The sequence below is a fragment of the Pomacea canaliculata genome, linkage group LG10 (assembly GCF_003073045.1).
Source record: "Pomacea canaliculata isolate SZHN2017 linkage group LG10, ASM307304v1, whole genome shotgun sequence".
NCBI lineage: Eukaryota > Metazoa > Mollusca > Gastropoda > Architaenioglossa > Ampullariidae > Pomacea > Pomacea canaliculata.
In genome coordinates, this window is record NC_037599.1 from 3,738,614 (window position 1) to 3,761,472 (window position 22,859).

The 22,859-nt window shown below is 36.2% G+C and overlaps 2 protein-coding genes across 2 annotated transcripts in view; one reads left to right on the plus strand and one right to left on the minus strand.

The window, feature by feature from the left end:
• The window catches only part of LOC112573529 (ADP-ribosylation factor GTPase-activating protein 1-like), a 29,583-nt gene extending 22,757 nt beyond the window's left edge, over positions 1-6,826 (minus strand). Inside the window, 8 exon segments of the mRNA XM_025253995.1 lie at positions 1,169-1,225; positions 1,520-1,625; positions 1,889-1,957; positions 2,417-2,558; positions 2,561-2,633; positions 3,188-3,359; positions 3,571-3,680; positions 6,689-6,826. Of these exon segments, the coding sequence (XP_025109780.1) occupies positions 1,169-1,225; positions 1,520-1,625; positions 1,889-1,957; positions 2,417-2,558; positions 2,561-2,633; positions 3,188-3,359; positions 3,571-3,680; positions 6,689-6,748 (789 nt within the window). The 5' untranslated portion in view covers positions 6,749-6,826.
• A 166-nt stretch (positions 6,827-6,992) lies between these two features.
• LOC112573639 (transcription initiation factor TFIID subunit 2-like) lies at positions 6,993-22,858 on the plus strand. The gene is given in 34 exon segments (XM_025254191.1): positions 6,993-7,169; positions 7,459-7,511; positions 8,052-8,124; positions 8,399-8,489; positions 9,000-9,118; positions 9,368-9,509; positions 9,742-9,874; positions 9,876-9,937; positions 10,332-10,434; positions 11,097-11,215; positions 11,511-11,624; positions 11,856-11,913; positions 11,915-11,956; positions 12,196-12,393; positions 12,718-12,810; positions 13,183-13,244; positions 13,747-13,861; positions 14,116-14,225; positions 14,498-14,563; positions 14,979-15,111; positions 15,348-15,467; positions 15,719-15,859; positions 16,980-17,182; positions 17,842-17,882; positions 17,885-17,957; positions 18,108-18,247; positions 18,734-18,803; positions 19,171-19,281; positions 19,629-19,678; positions 19,681-19,727; positions 20,085-20,177; positions 20,876-21,073; positions 21,333-21,501; positions 21,717-22,858. Coding segments are annotated over 34 exon segments (3,729 nt in total). The 5' UTR covers positions 6,993-7,123; the 3' UTR covers positions 22,058-22,858.
• Position 22,859: the final 1 nt, after the last annotated feature.

Consider the following 22,859-nt stretch of genomic DNA (forward strand, 5'->3'; position numbering starts at 1 on the left):
GCCTATAAGCATCATTATGCACAGAACGATATCATAAAAGTATGTTTATGCCTAATTAACAAGGTCCCAACTCTTCACTGGTTGCAGCCTCGACACATTAAGTGTATCTGCAAACTTCCATTAAGATCGTTTCATTATCTTAAACAAATATTATGATCAAAGAAAGAAAATTAAATAAGGAAGAAAAAGCTTATTAGCTCACCAAATGAGAGAACACTTGAAAGAATGATTTGGTATTTTTTCCCCTTTAATTTCTATTGCAAGTTAATATCACTGCAAAATGTGTATTTATGATTAAAGAGCTTCGCAAAATTTATCAAAGACAGATTATCCAGACTGCCAGCAGAAATAATACTTTAGACCTTAAAAAAATCTTAATCTTAAAAGCACTGCCTTAACATTATTGAAAGCCATAAAACAATGTTAATATTGAATCAGCTATTTCCTTTCATTACAAGGTGATTATTTTGGAAGCAGAAACGCAGTGAGCAACCACAGTGCTTTTAATTTCAGACTATCCCATCATTATTCATGCAAGTTCAATATTTAATGTATCAGTTATGGGGCATTTGTCCTTGGCTTTTGTTTGGTGATGCAGCCCCATGCTCCTTGAGGAGCAACAAGGAATAAACTAAAACTGTGTTTGGCGACCATACTTGATAGAAGAGTGTCACATAAGATAAATCTAAAATTTTTATCTGCATCATTCAGATGAACATGATGTCAACAGCTAAACTAACAACTTATATAAAATGTAACTCATTCACAATTTTTCAATGATGCAATCAATTTTTCTTTTTGTGTACGCTGAAACAGCAACTTGCTACAAAGCAACCTTAATTTTTAAAAAATTGCTTACGCCATCTCTGTTGTTGCCTTCTCAAACACTTAGCCCCTTCTCAAGCTCCAAGATAAAAGAAAAGTAATAAAATAAAAGGAAATTTAAAAAATGAAAGAATGTTTTAAAGAGGCCACTTTCATTTGGCAGGATTTAAAAAGAAATGTATTTCCACTGTCAGAAGAACTGCACCAAAGTGACCAACGATTTTTGCATGAAACCTAAATTTAGTAAATAAAGCTTGTGGTTGTCAATGGCCAGTAAATAAATGCATATTAAAAAAAAACAGTTTTAAACATGGTATGTATACACACTCAAAAGTATTCTCACCTTTTCGGATGCAGCTGAAGCAAATCTGGTGGCTCCTAAAGCAAATGTTGACCATCCCTAAAATTTCACAAATATCTGATTTAATTCATGTAACTCATACTAACTATAGTCTTTTAACAGCATAGCATATGCTTTTTCATTTATGCCTTGAAATAATGAAGCAGAAGTAAAACTTTATGATCCAGATTTGTAGGTCTACAGGTTCAGAAAACAAAAATCCCCTAGTAAACTATGTGTTCTCCTAAAATACAGTAAAAATCAAAGGTGCATTATAATCTCCATCAATTATTTATCTCCGAAACTGAATAAATATGTAAAAACGTCAAAATAAGGGAGCAAAACAGATCCTACTGTGTGAATTGATGACAAAGTGGTTTCAAATAAGTCATCTTTTTTCTCTTGCTCTATGGTGTTTCCAAATCCAACATACTTTCCACCTTGGTTTGGGGGTACATTGCTGGAGAAAAAAATATTCCTTTACGCTGCATGATTACATACAATATACACATTTTAGAAAAGAAGGTACAAGGTGAAATATCTTTTAGTCTTTATCTAAAATTTTATATATTACAACCACAAGAATGAAATGAATCATAAAAATGAGCAATTATGCAAAATATTAATATTCTTTTTGCACAAAGAATGCTGAGATTCGAATTAATGTTTAATTCTAGGGCAACAGAAAGAACTCTGCATATGTGGGCTTTGTGTTGCACTCACTCTGGTCTCCTAGCATTCTCTGACTGAACCTTGTCAAAGAAGTCTGCTTTTTGTCTGTCGACGTATTCCCTGATAAAAAATAAAACAGAATAAATCCATCAAAAAAATCATTAGCAGCTACTTAGGAAAAAAAGCAATGCACAAAACATTTGTGCAATATTACTTTAGCACTGACTCTATAAAAATAAATTATTTCTCCATTATTACACTAGACATATGAATGCTTTTATTTCTTCCTTGTTCTCAAATTTCAGTGAAACAAGCTTTAAATGCATTAAATCATGACTGATAAATAAAGTCGATACTTGAAATCAAGATCACAATACTAGTACATGCACACTGATGTGCATTTTTCTCTGCAGCTAGTGAAAAAAGCCAATAATTTTATATGGTCTCTTTAAAAAAAAAACAACACAAAATTTTAAGTGAGTTTGAAAATACCTAAGATTTTAACTAAAGGTGTGCAAATCTCTCACGTTTTTTTTTTTCACACAGGCACTAGGCTAACATTTATAAACTAATGCTTACTTTGTTAGAGATTCAGAATTTTGGTATCCTGAATTGTAGTGGCCCATATCACCAGTGCTGCTACTATGATGCAAACTGTTATCAAAACTGCCCCCTGTTCCACCAGACGTCAACGTGGTTGGGACGAGGAAGAGGACAAACGAGGTTGAAAGGCTACAAAATTACGTGCTGGTGACTTTTCTATACTCCATGGCTTGCCTTCAGCTTCGGTTGAAATCTGTCATATAATCAACAGGTGAAATGGTTGTTCCTATAGCACTTAATTTACAATACTTAGCTAAAATTAACACTCAACATGAATGCCTCACTCTGTGGAATTGTAGTTCTCTCCCTTTAAAAGTGATAGTTAATACACTGATGAGATAGTCAGATAACATGAAGCAAAGATCTGTGATGTCAAGCTCTGAACATGCAAGGACTTGTGTTCATCTCAAAGAAAGAAATATCAAAAACTGCAATGATACCGCAGTTTAGAAATATGAATACTGATAAGTTAGTAATCCCAAGTTTAATTAAAGGTGATAACTGAATTTATTTTGGAGACAGCACTATTCTTTTCTAATTCACATCTTAATATTTAACAGTAAAATTAGCATACTTAAATCTTACCTGGTGCACCTATTCCAAAGCTTTCAAATAACCCTTTATTTATGGCTAATAAATGACATAGTGCAGCACATAGTAAACAGGTCCTGGAAATCAAAATATATCTCAGTGCAAACATAAACACACATCCATGCTCACACACACCAGCAAAGCATGCACACTAACCTTATCTCTGTAGAGAGCTGCTGCCTTACTGTTGTACTTCTCCTGTATGGACATTCCCTCATGATAATCTGACTGAGACTGAAAGAACACTCGGGCTGATCGGTTACCCCCAACTTTCATCTTTTCTAGTTCTAGATCTTTCCATTTGTCCATAGAAACAGAACGCACAAAGCTGAAAAAAATAATTCTGATATAACAATTTTTTTTAAAGCACAGTACACATTCAGTAAGAATATTTTCTTCATACACATTCTCTCTCTTTAAAATTTAATATATTATTACTAAAACAATAACAAGGTATTATTGTATAAATGGATTTATGGAACACTGCAAAGTATCATCTGATCCATGGAAAAATAGCACATCAACATCGCTTTACAAACCTCAAATGAACTCCAAGGCCTCTATGCTTGCCAGAGCATTCCAGACATATCCATATTCCATAAGTAACGCTGACCCACTGAGGATTGTGGCTTCCACATTCAAAGCAGGTCTGTCACAAACATAACAAAAAATATAGGACAAGTAATATAACAGCATGTTATATGTTATGGCCATATATGTTAGGGTGGCAAAAAATACAGCAGAAAGCTTCATTAAATTATGGTTATAGATCGTCTAGCTAATACAATGATAAAACTCCGGCACACTAGTCAGTAGCCTTGCTGTTGTAGATGTCATCAAAATTATTACTTTGACAAAAATTTGAATCACTTTACTTTTGGTAAATATTATATCTTGTTGGCTTGTCTTTGGCATGTTAAGCTGTGTCTTAACTGAACGGTCCCTTCTGGTCTGAATCTGGCTAAAAAACTGTATTGTTGATCCTAGTTTTATTCTTAATTAGACAAAAATAGGTCATGATGTAGGTTTAAAATAGAAAAGGTTTCTATAACATGCTAAAAAAAAATGTTTCATCTAACAATCTATCCTTGAAGCTCAAATGGCTGTGGTCTTATGTAAAAAGAGAAAAATAAAATATGCTTAATAACAGTATCAGTACCAAAGCATTCAGTGGTACTTTGTGAGAGCCAAAAAAATGTGAAACAGGTTACAGCATGATTTTTAAGTATTTTTTAAAAAGCAAACATGCATGTTCATAAACTAGAGGCCTTCTAAACCAAATGTCTAAGGAAAACTTTTCAAGATATTCTGGCCTAACATAATTGCTAATGAAAAAATCCTTACAAAAGCCATCTGCACAAATATGACAACCATAATCCAAAAAAAAAAAAGGAAATGGCTATGGCAAGTGTACAGAATGAAACCTGAGGCACCACCCAAAATAGCCCTTCATTGGGTAAATAATGGCAAGAGGAAACACTGTTGGCCAAAAGAAACATGGCGAAGGTGGTAGAAAAAAATATAAAGGACCAGAAACTGTCCTGGAACAGTTAGACTTGCTGCTGACAGGCAAAAATGGAGCTCTCTAGGGGATGTCTTATGTAATAATAATGAAGATTTATGTAGTTCTTTTCCAATGATTTGCTCAGAGTGCTTTACAGAAATGATATACTGAAAGTAAACTGAATCACCAACAACCATTCGCCCATATTCACATATAACAGACACACAACTTTAACTACCTAAGCTAGGAAGGATCACTTTAAACTTCCCATGACCAAGATCCATGGTACAACTTTAGAATGATGGAAGGGGGAAATTGGCTGAGCCAGCAACTAAAATCAATCAGCCCTATAAACACATTCAGAGAAGGAACACTGTACGTTAAATAAGATCTGAACCCAGGATACAGCCAATCCTCTCTGTGTGGGTGACAAGCGCTAACTGTTGCACCACACCGATGTGTACAAGTTGTCATGAAACCTTTAATAAATCAAAAGTTGTTCCAAATCTGTTGTACCTGAACTGTACCACATAAATTGATATTATATATAAATATACATAAATGTATATTGCATATCTTTTGTAAAATATTCAACCATGAATTCTTCAGAAGAATATATCAAATGGTACAATGAAGAGTTGGAGAACAGATAGCTGAGCGATTAGACCACTGGTGTTTGAACTGAGAGGCATGCAAGTTCAATGCCAGTGTAGCACAGCTCACTTTCCCTAGTTGACCCAGCTAGCAGGAATGGGTACCTGACTTGGGGGAAGGTAAGGCAGCGAGGGAGAAGAGATGGGCACTACCCTCATGTAAAACTCACCCTCAGAAAAGTGAGGTCTCTAATACCTCACTCCTTAACACCCTAAAAAGCTTATGGGACGATCTTTAACCATTTTATCTTATAAAGAAGTGTACTCTGGATTCACAAACATTACTAACTTTGTGATAGCTTTTGATATTCTATTAAATGTCATTTCAGGTATTATAACTTTGTTCTTTGGTGACGATTAACTGATTATAGAGATGATACAATACGATGCGCACCAGTCCTGTTCTTAGCCTCGTGGGGCCCAAGGCATAGGGCATAGGGCATGTGAGGGGCCCTTGACGCCACAATTGCCATGGTTTTAATTAAAAGCGCAGGGCCCCTGACGACTATCAAAAGCACAGGGCCCTAGGCAGATGCCTTGTCTGTCTGGCCCTAAATATGGCCCTGTGTGCAGCACACTGTCCTCATTTTAAAATATTTGTATTATATGTATTTTTATATTTTTTGTGGATGTTCAAAATTCGTTATCAATCATTGCATCACTTTACAAATTAACTAGGAATTTAAACTCACCATACATCTATAGTTAACCGGATAATAGTCTTTGCATGTGGCTTCTTGTAAAAATAGTTTACTATGTACTTAATATCAATAAGGTCTTGTTGAAATAATGGATTTATTGTTCTGAGCATGTATTGTACATTTACCGTAAATAAAAGAACAAGCACATCATATGTACTGTACTGTAGAGTAACACAGTACCTGTAGTAGAACAATAAACCAACAAAATCTCTCTCTCTGCCACACACATAATGTAAAAAATTGCAAAGTAATATATTTTTATACACTTTGGGCTTTTTCATCTAAAAATTCATAAAATATAATTTTTCCATTGATGGAATTTCGCAGAAATTCCGCGAAGAAGCGTAGATCCGCGAATCATTTTTCCCATTAATTTCTTATAAAACAGTGAACCGCGAAGTGGCGAGGGATTACTGTAGTAGTAATACAGCTTTTGTCGATGCTGGCATAACTCAGCTATAAGCACTAACAATAATTTTTAAAATACATGTGTTTAAGTTGCTTCTTGCTTGCCGTTGCTACGAGTCAACACTCCGTCCCATCTGTTTGTCCTGCTAACTTTCCCTCCACCCATCCCCTATATCTAAACCTGCCACGTTATAGCGACACATTCCATTTTATTCTGATATCACGTGTAGGCGCTTTTGCTTCCAGTGTTCGACTTAGTATGATATGTGTTCTCAGTGTGTATATTATTTCCAGTTTTGTAGACTATTACAAAAATAACGGATCCTCAAATAAGTCTCTTATTACAATGTTGTACAAGTACGTTCTAGGCCAATACAATAAAATTACTCACATTATTTTCATCTTTGACTTTTAAGTCCTTCAGGACTCGCCTCGTTCTTGGGCTGGCCATTTTGAGCTAATAATTGTAGTCGCTATTTGATTGTACAGGTTGGTGAGGTGTCAATACGCCATATTGACGTCAGTCAAGCAGAGCTAGCCTCACATTACAATTATGATTTTTATTTATTTTGGAATAAAGTCAAACTAATAAAAGAAGTCTTACAATAAAATGAATAATTCTATACAAATAATGACTATTCGTGTCTTAAATTGTCCGTTTTCAATATACGTATGCATGGCTTCACCTTGCCGTTTCAAAATGGCGGTATCCATTGAGTTGTTTTGGACGCAGGCTTTTGCGAAGGCACGGAGTAGCGTTTACTAGAGATGCTTTTACTGGAGCTACTGATAAAAAAAATTTTATATTCTTTGAAAACTGGAAAAAATGAAAAAAGACGCCAGATTTGAGCTTACTCGTCCGTTCAAACTCGGTAATGTTAGTGGATGATGAGTCGTAAACAGTGTGTGTGTGTGCAGTGCTGTTCTGAGGACTTACGATCTTTACCCTGTCAACTCCCATAAAAACTATTGCTTCATTTAACACTAGAAGCAGAAAATTCTTTCTTCGTTTTAAAAAAGTTGTCTTGGTGGTGTTTATGAAGTGTGTTATTTATCATTGCTTCCTGTATGCTTATGAGGAAACTATTATTAATTTGCTGTGGTTAGAGAAGTGAATATCAATGATATGTTCGCATTTTTATATGTATGTTTTATATACAGCCCATCAGACCTTGTGCATCAAAGCAATTAACTTTGAAAGGCAGTCACTGATAGTAAGTAATATACTGTGAAGGTTTCTCAAATTAATTTGATGTCAAATTTGTTTTAACAACCATCGATTGAAAAAAAATTATAACTGTTATCATGAGAAACTTTTGTTCAAACTTTGGTTCTTCAGTGTGCTTTTTCACTGTTTTGGCTGCCATAGGCTTTATGGTGAAAAATTAATGCAATGTGTTCTGCTTATATTTTCATCAAAACATTATATTTTATTTTCTGTATTGTTGCTACATGTGTAACAACCATTGATGCAAAAATTATAATTATTATCTTGGACATTTGTAACATCTTTGTGGAGGAAATGGAGCAATTGGGATTAGGGAAGGGGAAGGAAAAGCAGAGATGTTGCATTAACTGTACATTCATGAACACTAATCCTGAATCCATATTTTTTTTTTTTATTATTAGTATTTAACATCATGTTTAAATCAGCTGATGGAACTATGCAGAATCTTTCTTTATAAAGCAAACTTAAATCATTGGAGATTGAGAATGCCCTTTTGTATCAAGTCAGATTATTATTATTCATGCAGGGTTATGTGGAGCTGACAGTTCATCCACTTCGCCCAGATCTTAAGCAAGTAAAAATAAACAGCAAGCAATGCAGTATCCTTGCTATTACACTTTCAAATTAGCTATCATGTGGTACCTGATGTTTCTGCCTTACCTTTGCCTTATACTTTCTTTTTTTCTTTGTTTTGTGGATGTCTCTTTAACCCACTATGATTTACATTATTTATTACAGAATGTGAAGGTTTACTTTATATATTTATATAGGGAAAAAGTTACAAATTGTATATATTGGACTTCTGAAAGGAAAGGATTACTGAGGTAGTATACTGAAGATGTTAATGCGGAAATGTCCCTTAACAGAATGCAGGAATTTATCAGATAGTTATCAATGAGCAGTGGGAAGCAAGCTTCCAGTACAATGATCCGACTCAGGAAATTTGTCAGGGAGATGCAAAACAGTAAGTACTAATGTATATTTACTCATCATTACATGGTTATCTTGCTTCTGCCATTCATATAGGTAATGAGGATGATAATAATAATAATAAATGCAGGATTTGTATGGTGCATGCTCTCAGTGCTTAAGAACCAGATCAAGACATGGACAACATACAAGGGACAGAAAAATAAACAACTTACAAAGGACGGAAGTATCAACAACAATACCAATGATGAATAAAAAACAAATACAGAAAACGCAAAGGGGAACCAAGTAATAAGGACTGACTTTTGAAATTTTGAAAAGGAAGACGAGTAGGGAAGTAGCAATAAGCAGAAAATGGGTGAAGGGTGTGAAAAAGGACTAGAATTGTGTACAGAGTTGAAATATCTTAAAATCTTTAGATGACCAAATTAGATAGTTCTAATCTTGAAATTTTATTGTTGACAAAATAAGAGACCTAAAACCTAGATTTCATACCTGCAAAATTTATGTTTGGTCAGCTTATGCCTTTTACAACATTTTGCAGACGAAATCTGGACTATTACCAAAGCAGTCATCTAGCTGCTATGACAGCAGTGGATCCTGACAGTGGTAATGGAGAATTGACCATTGACCTTCCTGTGGAGACTGGACCTCTTATCAATGGTAGCATAATATTCCTCAAAGTTATTATTCTTGAGGGGATAGCATGCTTGAGATTTTTTTTCTTTGTTAATGGAATTAAACCTTAACAAAATAACAGATTCTAAATATTAGCGTTTTTCACCTATGTGACAGTTTACCATTTATTCACAGAGCAGCAAGTTACTCTAGATGTCATATGTTGCTTCACCTGTTTAGCATTGTGAAAATCCACAGGGATCAAATGTATTCTTTTCTTCATGTGCTTTACAGAGCTTCGGCCATTCCGGATGGTGATTGAATTCTCTCTGGAGCAACCCAAGGGAGGTATTCATTTTGTCATCCCTGACCTGGAGGGTAGCATGGCTGAGAGAGGTGCACATATGTTCACCTGTGGGAAAGAAAATTCATCCAGGTAAGAAAATAGATGTTCACAAGTAAGTAGAAGGTTTTCTCCTATTGTTGAAGAGAGCAATACAGAATTTTAAACCTGAATTATCAATTGTATAAAAAATGCAAAGATCTTCCACAGTGATCTTAAGTAATCAGAAAAAAAGAAATGGCTTTACAAAGTCTCTCTCTCTTGGACATTTTAAGGTTTAAATGTCTTGTAAATATCTTTTATCCTTTTAAACCTTGCTCTGTAGATTGTGGTTTCCCTGTGTGGACACCTACTCTGAACCATGTACATGGAAACTGGAGTTTACTGTTGACAACTCCATGATTGCTGTCTCATGTGGAGACCTCATTGACACTGTTCACACACCAGATCTGCGCAGGAAAGACCTATCACTACTTTTTGTCAACTCCTACATCAGCCCCTAATATTGCCTTAGCTGTTGGGTAAGGAATTATTGGAGAAATCTCAAATGTATTTTTGTTTTGTGGAATTTGTCTTTTTAAAAATAGTACCATAGGTGGAGAGGTTTACTAATTTTAAAAGAGATTTCATTTACTAATCCTCCATAATCAGGCTGAGATATTTATTGTTTTGATATAAAATTTCATACTACATCACTGTATGAATTGCAAGCATTATAAGCAGTTTTAAAGTAGAGGATGCAATAATCTAAATCATTTTTTTATCATGATGTCAAAGGTTTTCCATCAGTTACGATTTAAAGGATCAGAATGTAAATATAAAAAGTGATAATTCCTGAATATTGTATCTTTTTCCCCCTTCTTTTTCTTGATATCAGTTACTGAAGATATTTTGATCTACAATGATTATGTGCAGGCCATTTGAAACTCTAGTTGACCCCAACATGCATGAAGTGACCCATTTCTGCCTTCCACATCTGATGTCTGTCCTGAAGCATACTACAAGTTACCTGCATCAGGTGTGTAACAGACTACTTTTTTTGTGGGCTATTTCTTGCCTGTGTGATGATGATTTTAACTTGGTCATAAAGTTACATAAAAAGTAAATTTAAAGGTATGTAACACTATAGAATAATTATTCTGCTTTTAGAATGAAAGAGTTCCTTTTTTGAAACATTATATTTCTTGGGCTGTATTCAGGAAATAAGGGTATGTCATTTCTCCTGGGGAGATCTCCAATGCACTGCCCAGATCCCACACATATTGCTTTATGTTACTTTACCTTAAGGCATTTTGCCACTACTTCATAACTACAGTCCTGGGGTAAAGTAACATCTGTGGAGTCTGAATGCCTCTACAATTATGGAGACAAGATACTTGCCCTTGATTCACCTGTGACAATGACTTACCTACTCTTCATGAATATGGCCCATTGCATAGAAAATTTTCAAAATAAGTGAAAGTCCAGTAGTGATCAGCAGCAAGGCTCAGGCATAACTACAACTGACATTTGAGTGCATCAAGATTGAGTTAGCAAAAGCCTTACCATGTTCAGGTGTTGCTATCCTCTTGTACAGATGGGCTTAATTTTTTTGTTTTGTTTTGTAATAGTTGTCAGCAGAAAGAAAAAATAAAGGTAATGCTTTCTTTCAGCTTATTTTTTAATATTCTTTATCAACAGTCTTTTGAATTTTACGAGGAACTTATGTCAAGTCGGTACCCGTATGGCTGTTACAAGCAAGTTTTTGTTGATGAAAGTTATGTTGATGGAGCTGCTTATGCCACGATGAGCATCCTGAGGTGAGTTTTCATGCTTTATAAATTATTTTATTTGTGAATAACATTGCTTATTTCTAGAAGTATAGATCTAGGAAATAAAACCATTAACAATGTACAGCAAATTTTTTTTAAGCATCATGCTATATTTAGATGTTCTCCTGTTTTCACTAGATCGTTTAGTGCTTTAGGTGTGTATTGACTTCACTTACAACAGATGACACATGAGAAGTGACATTGGTTGTATACTTTTGCTGTCAGTAAGAATCTGTGTGCTTGTTTTGATGTCTCTAATGGTTTAAACATTTTTGTATTTCAGCACAAACTTGTTACATTCAGCTCGCATTATCGACCAGACCCTCATAACCAGAAGGATTATGGCACGCTTGGTGGCTGAACAGTTCTTTGGTTGCTTCATCTCTATGCAGTCCTGGTGAGGGACTTTTAAGCTATGATAGACTACCACATCCTGGGATCTTAATTGAGAAAATCATGGATATGTGACTTGTCTGTAATAAAGTATGTGGGGGATAAATGAGTGTTAAAAAGAATATTATTTGGCTCATAAGTCAGTCTGAATTTCTGGTTGAAAGAGTATGAAACAGAAGAAGAGAGGTATAAAGCATGTTCTGTAATGTAAATTCTAATGTTTTACTATTCACAGGGCAGATGCTTGGCTAACCAAAGGCATTGCTGGCTACCTATCCTGTCTTTTTCAGAAGAAAGACATTTGGAAATAATGAATACAGATACATGATAGCTCAGGTGTGTGAACTTTCCTTGAATGTGGTTATTTTTGTATAGCTATGTCTCAGTTGTTTTCTACCTGCAGCTGGCAATCTGCCTGTCTGTACATGTGTCTGCCCCCTACTTCCATTTGTCGCATTTGATACCATGTTAAAATTATGTCTGGCTGGATATAAGTTTTTAGGCAACTGTCCGTTGGTATCATGCAATAAAACAGATAGAAATAGAGTAACATTGAACTGTGAACTGTTCTTCAGATACTTAAGGAAGTCAGTGACTATGAGCAGCAGGTGGGAGGTATTTTGCTGAGCCCATCAAAGCGAGACTCCAACTTGCACTTCTCTGTGAAAATGGCACATACTGTCTCTCCACGCTATGCTGATATCATGGAAAAAAAGGCAATGCTTGTGATACGAATGCTGGAACTGCGCATTGGTACAGAACTTCTCCTTCAGGTATAGCTGGGTTTGTTTGTTTTTTTTTCAGATTTTTATACTTTTAGGCTGGAATAATGTAGACTGTCACTGAATACAGTCAGTCCTCTCTTTGCCATCTGGGGCGACCAAAAAGAAACCTCCATCTGGTTCTGTCTGCTGCTGTTATGAGGGCTGTCTGTAGAGTTAAGCAGGCCTCTGCTCTTGAGGTCCTTCTCAATGGTTCGCTTCCATGTCACTTAATACAGTTCTGTAGGAAATGTTCTAGCAATGAAGAGATTACAAATTGGGTGTTTCCAAGAGAAATCACTGAGAGCAGGCGTAACGAATGGTGCTGTATTTCAGGTACTAAACAAGCTTCTTGCACTGAGCTCTGCAGCAAGTCAACAGAAGCTCTTGTCAGGAACCTGGTCCAACATGTTGATCTCAACCAGCTCTGTAAGTTTCAATTTGAGCAATTTTCCGAACATCTAAACTTTCCCAGCATTCATGGACTTAAATGAAATCATGTCACTTTTCAGCATGCCAAACTGTTAACTGCAATAGGATTTGCAAGCCATATGGATATGATATTTTTGCTATTAGTGATCAGGATTTGGCCCTTGGATACAGGATAATTCAAACCAATTGACAAACCCCACACACACACTCACAGATTCATATTTCAGTATCCATTCTGTCCATGTTTACATTTATATCGCTTTGATTTTTGCCTTGGATGTGTAAATGGATGTCTTTTTTATCCTTTTTCTCAATTAAGTATTGTAGTATTGTCATAAAAATTAATACAATTATGCCTTTTTTCCAAAGTTTCTTAAGATTATCTACACAGTGACTGGCAAGGACGTACAGCCATTTGTAGAGCAGTGGGTGTATCCTTTGTAACTATTTATTATTTTCTTATTAGTTTTTTACCAAACGAGTAAGTTTTAATGATGTTACTAGAGTTGAGAAATATGACTTCTTCCATAACAACTTGAAATCAGATGTTTTATACTCTTTTTTATTTTAAAATAACACTTTATTTATCCCAGAGGGCAGTTTCGGGACAGCTTATGATGAAAGCACAAAACAATACCATAACCTATGCATATCCGCCAAACAGACTCATGCATTCATTCACACACAATCAAAATTTTAGCCTTATATTTCACCCTGTATTGACGGATAGCATTGCAGTTCTCTCTATATACCAGTTTCTTGTCATGGGCAGAACCCATGAAGGACACAGATTTCTTTTTATTCAGCATGGCATTTAAACTCTTGGTCACCCAAGGTTTGTTGTTTGGGTAAATCACAAACTGTTTTGATTGAATTTACCAGTCTTGGCTTTGTTAGCCTTTAAGCAGATTTATGAACTTAACTGTTACTAAGACATCAGAGTGGATGTGCTCGATTTTCTGGCAATTTTGTTTTCAATCGCAAACGCAATGTTGTAGAGCTGGAAATTAAACAAGACATGACATGCAGAGGTGGTTTGAAGTATGTGGTAAGTACCTGATAGAAATTTTACTTTTTGTTCATTTATATATAAAAAAACTGATTTCAAATAATATATAAGCTTTGTTAATTTATGTTTATCATTAATTTTGGAGATTTTTATTTTTATATGAAAATTATGTATTCTTTTTCAAGTGAAAAATCAACTCAGTTAATAAAAAAGTGGTTTAAGAGACATTATGTTTGTTCTCTGAAAACTAATTGAGAGCCATTTCTCTTTTGACTTCATCTATAACTTTTCAGGGCCCACTGACTGTCACCATTCAAGAACTGGATGGCTCTTTTAACCATACTTTCAAGATTGAAGAGAATAAAACCAAGTTTGAGATCACATGCCATTCCAAAAGTCGCAGGTAGGCACTAGATGTTAACTCGCTGAATCCTTGTTTGTATTTCCTAACATATGCCTTAGGGATCTTAATTTATAACTTGATGAGTCAGAGCTAGTGATTAATGCTGGTTAAGTTTAGGTCCTTTATTTCTGATTTAAACAGTTGAGGTCCTTTTGACAAGGACTTTAGTGAAGTAGTGAAGATGAAGCATTATAACATGTATAAAAGATTATAACAGGTATAAAAGGCCTAATGCATATTCTGCAGGAAATTTCTGATTTTTTTAACTCCAGGAACAAAAAAAAGAAAATTCCTTTGATGACAGGAGAGGAAGTGGACATGGATCTTTCTGCCATGGAGTGAGTACATTTAATGGGTCAGATTGATATTTGTATTTATAAACAGGACACTATCATATCCAAAAAATACACATACATGTCCGACAAACTTTCATGAAGAATTTAATAGGAGTTTTGTATGCAATACGGCATATACACGGAAATATGCTCAAAACACGGTCATTTCACAGCAGTTCACCAAAATATACGGAAGTCTGCCTAAATCATGATTTCTGTGTTTGCTGCGATTTTCCAGTAGCCCTAATTACTACAGCTGAGTGTTTGTGAATACATATGAATGTCAAGAAGTGACTGCTGTTCCTGGCATTCTGGCAAACAAGTTGGCTTTGTTGATTTCAAAGTTTCTTAAAATGAATAACAATTTATGGTTTGGCTTAGCCAGAGTTTTTCACTGAAGTAAGATTGCTGGTTACAGTGCAGATTCTCCTGTCCTGTGGTTGAGAGTCGACCCTGACATGCAGTTGCTACGTCAGGTGATGTGGGAGCAGCCGGACTACATGTGGCAGTATCAGCTTAAGTTTGAAAGAGATGTTGTAGCACAGAGAGAGGTAAGCATATATGTGTGTGTGCATTCAGGTATACTCAAGGTTATTATTAGTCAAGTAGCTATTTAAATAAAATTTCCTAGTGTATTGGCATGGTGAAACTTTTGGCAAAGGCTGGCAGTGTCAGTCTGCTTCTGTCTTTACTTTCAGAACATTGCCTTCATGTTTGAAGCAGAGTATAACCTATTGCTTTTGGAGGAAACATTGACCTGCATTTACAAGCAAAACATTTTTTGCAGGCTATTTTTGCCTTGGAGAAGTATCCAACCCCAAACACTCGGTTAGCCTTGACAGATACCATAGAGAATGAACATTGCTATTACAAAGTGCGCACTCAGGCGTGTACCTGTTTAGCCAAGGTAAGAGTTTTAAAGTCAGAATTGTAAATCTTTATAAAGTGTTCATATTCTTCTGTTTTATGATTTTTATTCATTTCCCTTCATTTGTATGTGTGTGTGCATCTGTCAACTTGTTTAAAAGGGGACATAAATGCTTGTTGTAGTTAAAAGTGGAATGTAGCTATATAAATTAAAAATATGGTTAAAATGCAAGCAAAGGACAACTTGGATACATTTTGAAATTATTTTTAAACTTATGTTTTTGTCCCTAGGTTGCCAATGCCATGGTGTCAACTTGGGCCGGCCCACCGGCCATGATGAACATGTTTCGCAAAATGTTTGGCTCCCATTCCTGTCCGACCATCATTCGTCAGAATAACTTCACTAACTTTCAGCACTACTTCATCCTTAAGGTGATGGTTGAAATGAGTTCTTGACTAACATACTAGGAAGTCAGAAGCTAAGAAGTTACATGGGCGAGTGACTAACATTGACTGATGTGTTGAGTGGTTGAATGAGCAGTGGTGGATATATATATATGAAAGAAAGATTGAGTGTTAACAATAGTTGCCAAGGTTCTCAAGAGCAGCATGTGTACAGCACATTTTCTGATGTCAGAATTTTTCTTTCAAAATTTTGAAATCCTCTGTTGTTTTCTGTGACTTACTGACAGTTCATAGCTAAAGTAAGAATTAAAAAAAATTAGAGATTGAACTTTAAGATGACATTGACATGGGATGCTGGTGATACAATTCTGTGAAACATAGAGTGATGTCCCTTAGGCTAGAAGGTGACAGCTCTTTATCACATTTTGTCTTTGCCTGTTTATCTGCATCAAGGCTTTGTGTGTACTAGTGGTCTGTGAATCTGTGACATTATTATCAGTGTTTCTGGATTGGTTTCTATGTCTTTGCTACTTGTCTCATTTTTCTTTCAAGTGTAACATTTATGCCATCTTGCCATATTACTTGTGCCTAGTTCTTCACTGAAATTTTTAATTTTGTTTTCGGCACTGCGGACCATGCAGTTTTTCCATTTTTTTATCTGCGGGTCTGTGCTTTATGATTGCAATATCTGCAGAATAGATCTTGGATATCTACGTCAGTGATGTTACTGATGATGAGTGTGTTTTATCATGGATTTATGGTTTTATGTCATTCCTGCTCCATGTGTTTTTGAGGCTGCTGTCGTATTCGCTTCTTATGTGCCTGAATACTCAGTTGTGTTTGCCCCTAAAACTTGAAGTATTCAGATGAATCTTTGTTCACTTCTCATTGACTGTGGGAGACCTGAAATGTTGCTTTATGTAATGCCGTTTTTTACTTGTTTAGTTTCTGTACAACATATTTAGTTTTCCTTTCGGGAGATTGTGCTATGGAGTCTGCTAATCTACATCGATATTGCTGCCCACGTTATGTCAAAGTTCATTGAGCTTGATGCCAACAGGGAAGTGCATACTATAGAAGTTCTATTGTTATTATTTTTACATTCTTTGTGGAGACTGGCTTAACTTATGTTGATGTCAATCTCCAGGCCATGCCAGTTGCCATGGCACAACTCAGAGATGTTCACGGCGTTTGCATTCCTGATGTACTGCGATTCCTCCTGGACCTGTTTAAGTACAATGACAATACCAAGAACAAGTTTTCCGACAACTACTACAGGGCAGCCCTCGTTGAAGCACTGGCCAACACCATCACCCCTGCTGCTGCAACAACAGTGTCTCTCCTCACTGGGTTAGTCTGAATAAATTGTGCTTACTCCCTTCTTCTCCAACATGACATAATAAATAAAGTGCATGCTATGCAGATGACAATAAAAGTGACAATAAAAGTTTTTTTTTTAATAGCATCATTATAGTTATTGGTAAAGTGATGCTTGGCAACTACTTATTCAGGATTACTAACTCATTCACAATGTTTGATTGCTGATCATTGATGGTCATCGTCGAAGCAGCAACCTGTCTTGATTGGATTAACCGAGATAAGACTTTATTTATCCCAAAAGGAAACTGGTGCTATCATTATTTCCAGTGCCATGTAATTGCTTGTAAATGGAAGTAGTTAAGGCCATGCTAGTTAAAACATTGTGAATCCAAAAAAGGGAGAGAAAAACAGTCTTAAAATGCTTAATAACTGTGGAAAATGTTGCCCGAAGAAATGTGGATGAGAGAGAGGTCATGTTGGTATGAATTTTTGTTGCTCTTGTTGAACAAAGAAAATTTTTGTAAAGATTGATAGTGAGAGAAGGAAGTTAAAGATATTTGATTGTGTCAGGGGCAGTTAAAGAATGTTATGCACGGTTACAAAAGCTATGTAGAATCGGTGCCTTTACCTATCCCCATCACCCATCAAACACAAATGATACATTCTTAGCATTGGTTTTGATATTCCAGGCAGCATGTTAGTTCAGAGACACTGTCAGGTGATGCGAAGCTGATTTGGAAGAGATTACACGTTGCCTCAACCTAGAAAAACTGTTGCCTTGCTACCGCTTCACTGTGACTGTCAGGTATATTGTACTTTATTTATTTTCTTTTTGTTTTTTCACAATTTTTGTGAATTTTTTTCCTGTTATTTCTAAAAGAAATGTAATGGAGCAGTAATAATTTCAAACAATGCAAAAGTGTTTATGACTGTATAACCATCTGTGTTTATGTAGCTGTTTGCGAGCAATTCGCACATTTCAACGCTTTGGCCATCTCCCAAGTGAAGCTAAAATATTTCGTCAGTATGCACAACATGGAGTTTTCAGAGATGTGCGACTTGCAGCCCTAGATTGCTTGGTGGATGTTATTCGAAGTAAGTATCCAAATGTTATGAAACTGTCTTTAAGAAAAATTATTATCCCCACCATCAGTGTGCACAAGCCGATGTTTTTGCTTCATTTATTTGAGTAATGGTACTGATTATGGTCAGGGGGTGTGTGTATGTGTGCATGCACAGGTAAGTATATCTGCATACATGCCTGTAGCAGTGATAAACTGAAGCCTAATATTGTTGTTATTTTTATTGAAACATCATAAACTTGCTGTCTTTATGCAAGAGGTTTATACTGAGACAGCAGTGAGGCTTAAGAGTCTGGTTTCAAGCTTAAGAATATGGTGTTTCAGAAAGCATTTGCTCTATAACATTTCAAGATCTGTGACGATTCCATTTAAATAAAAAGCTAGTGGATAATACAGGGGAGGAAATGTCAGGAATTTTGTTTTAGCATTAAGAAAACAGCTGAAGAAGGCTGCTCTGCACTGATCCCCACTTATTTTCTACTTTATTCACTTGCATCAGCCGAGAGCAGTGAGGAGCAGCTGGACTTTGTTCTTCATATTGTGGAAAATGACCCAGACCACTATGTCAGGTAAGGTCTAGCTGCTGTCCCTGCCAGGCAGGCCTGAAGCTTGTAAGATGAGAGAGACAAATGTGACTTAGAACATGTTTTACGTATAATCACTCCCAACAAAGCTATCTACTTGATCAAGTTTTATTCTTCTGGGGACGCTTGCATAACTTATTATGCCAGTCCCACAGTACAATTGTTACTGAGTTTTTTGACTGTAAAAAATTAACTTTTAAACAAATTAGGTTTCTGATTCTGTTTAATGTATGACCAGTATGCTTTGATTAAGTCCAGTCTTTGACCATTTGTCAGTTTTTAATTCATGTGCAGAATTCAATTTGATGTGATCTATCAGACCTACAACCAGTTTGGCAACTTGGTTTTGCAGGTATCGTCTTTTGCGTATGCTGATAGCCAACCCACCATTCAAAAAGCTTGATTTGACCCCAAATCCTCTAAACACTGAAGGACTGGTGGAAAGGCTGTGGAAGATAATGAAGTGAGTGTGAAAATGTTAGCTTGTCTGAATAGTTTCTGAGTAAATACCATACATTGATATTGTTTGAAAATATCTTATTTGTTAGAAGAAAAAAAATTTTCAGTATTACCGAATTCATTTTAAAATAAGGATTATGCACTTTGGAGGAGAGACAGTGAATGTGATTTTTTCTTGTTACAAAAATTGCTAGTTTAGGCCTATATTTAGGTCTTTATCAGACATCCCTAAATGTGTTTAGCAGCTTCTTGGTAAACCTTATCAACCTGCTGCCATTTTTTAAATATATTCTTAATTAACAATGTTCTGTTTAGACATTTCTTCTGTATACAAAACAATTTTTGCTGCAGTTGTGCCCTGTCTTATGACAGTCGTTTGAGATGTGCAGTGACAGACCTGTACAATGTCTGTATGGACGTATTCGACCTTCTTGTCTGCCTATACCAGAGGTATGAGAGCTGTCTCTTCTGAAGGAATAAAGAGAGGCTATATACATGACTTTAAGGGTTTGGGGACAACACATAGAAAAGAAATAATTGTGGTTAGAAGAGTTGGAAATGTGTTCTATTTATTTATAATTGATCTCTTACATTTCAGGTTTCTTCATCAATACTTAATGCTAGCATCAAGATCATGTTGCAGCTTCTGTAAATTTTTCACAGGAACATGGAATCTCTTGTTAGTTGATTTCTCTAGCATTGCCATTTCAGTATTATCTGCGTCGTCAGTTTAGTATGGTATTAATATAAAAATATGAAATTTGCTATGGTGATAATGGTTTGTCTTTTTTAATGTCTATATCACAGAGTGTTCTTGTGTTGAACATTAAAGAAAAGAGGACGAAATTGAACCCAGCCATTCATCATGGTCTGGATCTGGAGCAGGAGGTTATTGACAAGGTGACTGACATGTTGTTTGTATATTATTTCTGGGACATTATAAATTGCAAAGAAAAGAGAAAAAACTATTTTCTTGTAGATAGCCAAACACAGACTCTGATCAAGTACAGTTGGGAGTTGGGAGGGAGGCTGAAGTATGAGTGGGGTAGCAAGGGTTATTTGTGAACCAGAACTGGTCACCTGCACAATTTTACATTCATGTCTCACATAAGTGACAGTACATGCTAGCCAAAAATATTTAAAGATTTGTTATAACATTTGTTACGAAATAATCAAGTATAAAATAACTATCTGAAAAGTTTTTAAAGTGGTGAGGATGAAAATTTTGACTGCAATCAATGCTTTTTTAAAAAAATAACTTCAGACAGTATCCAAAATCATAGATCATTAATTTTAGTACAAGTTTTTACTTACATTTTCAAGCATACTTACTGAAAGTCTTGGAGTTATTTGGGGTCAAAGTGGGGACTGCTCAAAATTGCATAGGACAAATAGTTTTCACGTGTTCTGTCACCTTGTGTTATTACACGCAGTAACAGTGTCTGGGTTGTTTGTTTGTTTTGTTTTTTTTTGTTTTTTGTTGGGGGAGGGTGACTCCAAAACATCTTTTCTCAATAATGGAAATGAATTATTGGCGGAAACATGATGGAAGAAATGTATTCAGATTAACGTCTTTTGTTGTTGCAAACAAATGATAGGATGAAGGAGAGGCAGGTACAAGTCAACCTGTCTCTGTCAACCTGAGTCAGGAAGAAGGGGAGATTGTGGAGTCGATGGTGGAGGTAGACTTTATCACGGAACCTCCAGACCTTCAGCAGGAAGTGTGGAAGAGTTCTGGCATGAAACATCCCCTGATTCTCCTCTTCCTGTCAGTTCAGAGGTGGTTCTGTCCTCGGTGATTGCTGGCTTGAGACCAGAGTTTGTTGGTGATGATGACAGGAAAATCAGAATACTCTCAGTAAGTTTTCATTTTGATCAGCAAATTTGTTCCTCAGGTTTTAGTTATGTGCTAAGAAGAACAGTACATTTCTTAAAGTCTTGAAGTCTTAACCAATTACTGTTTTGAGACCAACATGATTTTTGCCCTTCATTTACAACCTGTAGATATTTTGTGGCAGGTAAGCAGTCCCCTGAATTTTCTTTTTTCTTTGACAGACAACAGCAGAGCATGCTTCTGCAGGTTCCGCTCCCTATGCACCTCCTGTGATGAGCACACCATCATTGATGCAGCAGCCACCTGTTTCAATGATGGAAAAACTTCAAGACAGTATTAGTCGATTGAGTGATGAATCTGGCGATGAAGCTCCACCTTTGAAACACTCAGGTAAGACTAATGCTGCTCATCATTATTGAGAGTTACATTCACAAAAGAGCACAGGAACCATACTAGCATCAAAGAAATTTAGAAGCATCTTTATACCATATTCATTTATGTGCTCAGACTGCTTGAAGACTTCATGTACCATCATCGTCACTTTTTTGGGGTGCTCTTTAAAACTTATGCACCTAATGGTTGTTATAAACATTTGTCTCTGGTAGGTTCTCTGCACACTACCTCAGCTGCATCGAGTGGATTCTTCACATCTTTCTCTCAGTCATCACATTCTCTCGCTCACTTAAGCAAAGACCAAGCAACCTCATCCTCAACTTCCTTGACTATAGAATCATCTGGAAAATCCCACAAGGCCAAGAAGAAAAAGAAGAAGAACAAACATAAGCACAAGCATAAGCACAAGCATGAACGAGGAGACAGAGACCATCACAGTGAGAGACGAGACAGAGACCACCATAGCGAGAAACGAGAGAAAGGCAGAGAGAGGGACAGAACAGGGATGCTGACAAGCGTCGGGGGAGGGAAGGGTCAGCTGGGTTATTTTTAGGTGGGAATGAGGACAGAAGGAGGGAAGGGGTAGGACAAAGGGAGGAGGAGCGAGACTTCGGGGGTGGAGTTAGCTTTGACATGTTCAGTTCTGGGGGCAGCAACAACACCTCCCCAGTGCACATCTCATTTGCAGATGAACCCAGCTCCTCAGAGTTTGAAGTGGTGTAAGCGTGAAGTTGGGAGCAGGGGATTAAATTAGGTATCAGCTATTACTTTTCCATAAAGTTTGTGGTTGCTGTCAGGGACTGAAAAGCCTAGTCTTCATTGTAAGAACCTCTGCTTCTGCTTGTAGATTGTTTGGAAGGTGAGTGCTTCTACATCTGGAAGAGGAAAGAGAGAGCGATATCCAGAGAAAGCAAGCGCTGTTGGAGTGCAAGGGACAGTTGATAGAGGTTCGTGTATGCATGTTTGTGTTGCAAAATGCTTTGACAGGGAATGGGAAACTGCCTTGTACAGAGTAACATAGATACATCTTTGAACACAGCTAGAATGCCAAGACTACTGTTGCCACTTCAGTTTGGCTTCAGCAAAAAGCCTTCTTGTGTGGGTAGGCGTTAGTTTAAATAAATTTCATTTAAAAATTGACATGTTAGTCACCAGGATATACCTACAGGGTTTTTTCTTTTAACTCAAGAAAAGAAATGGTCATTTAACTCATTTCAGGTGAAATATTAGGTGTGACTTTTCTCTGTGCATGGGACAAAAATGTTAGTAAGCATCTGTTTGCGGTTGTGTACATAAAAGTGTGCAAGTAAAGATTGTGAATTTCAATAAAATTCTCCACCTCATTGCTCTAACAT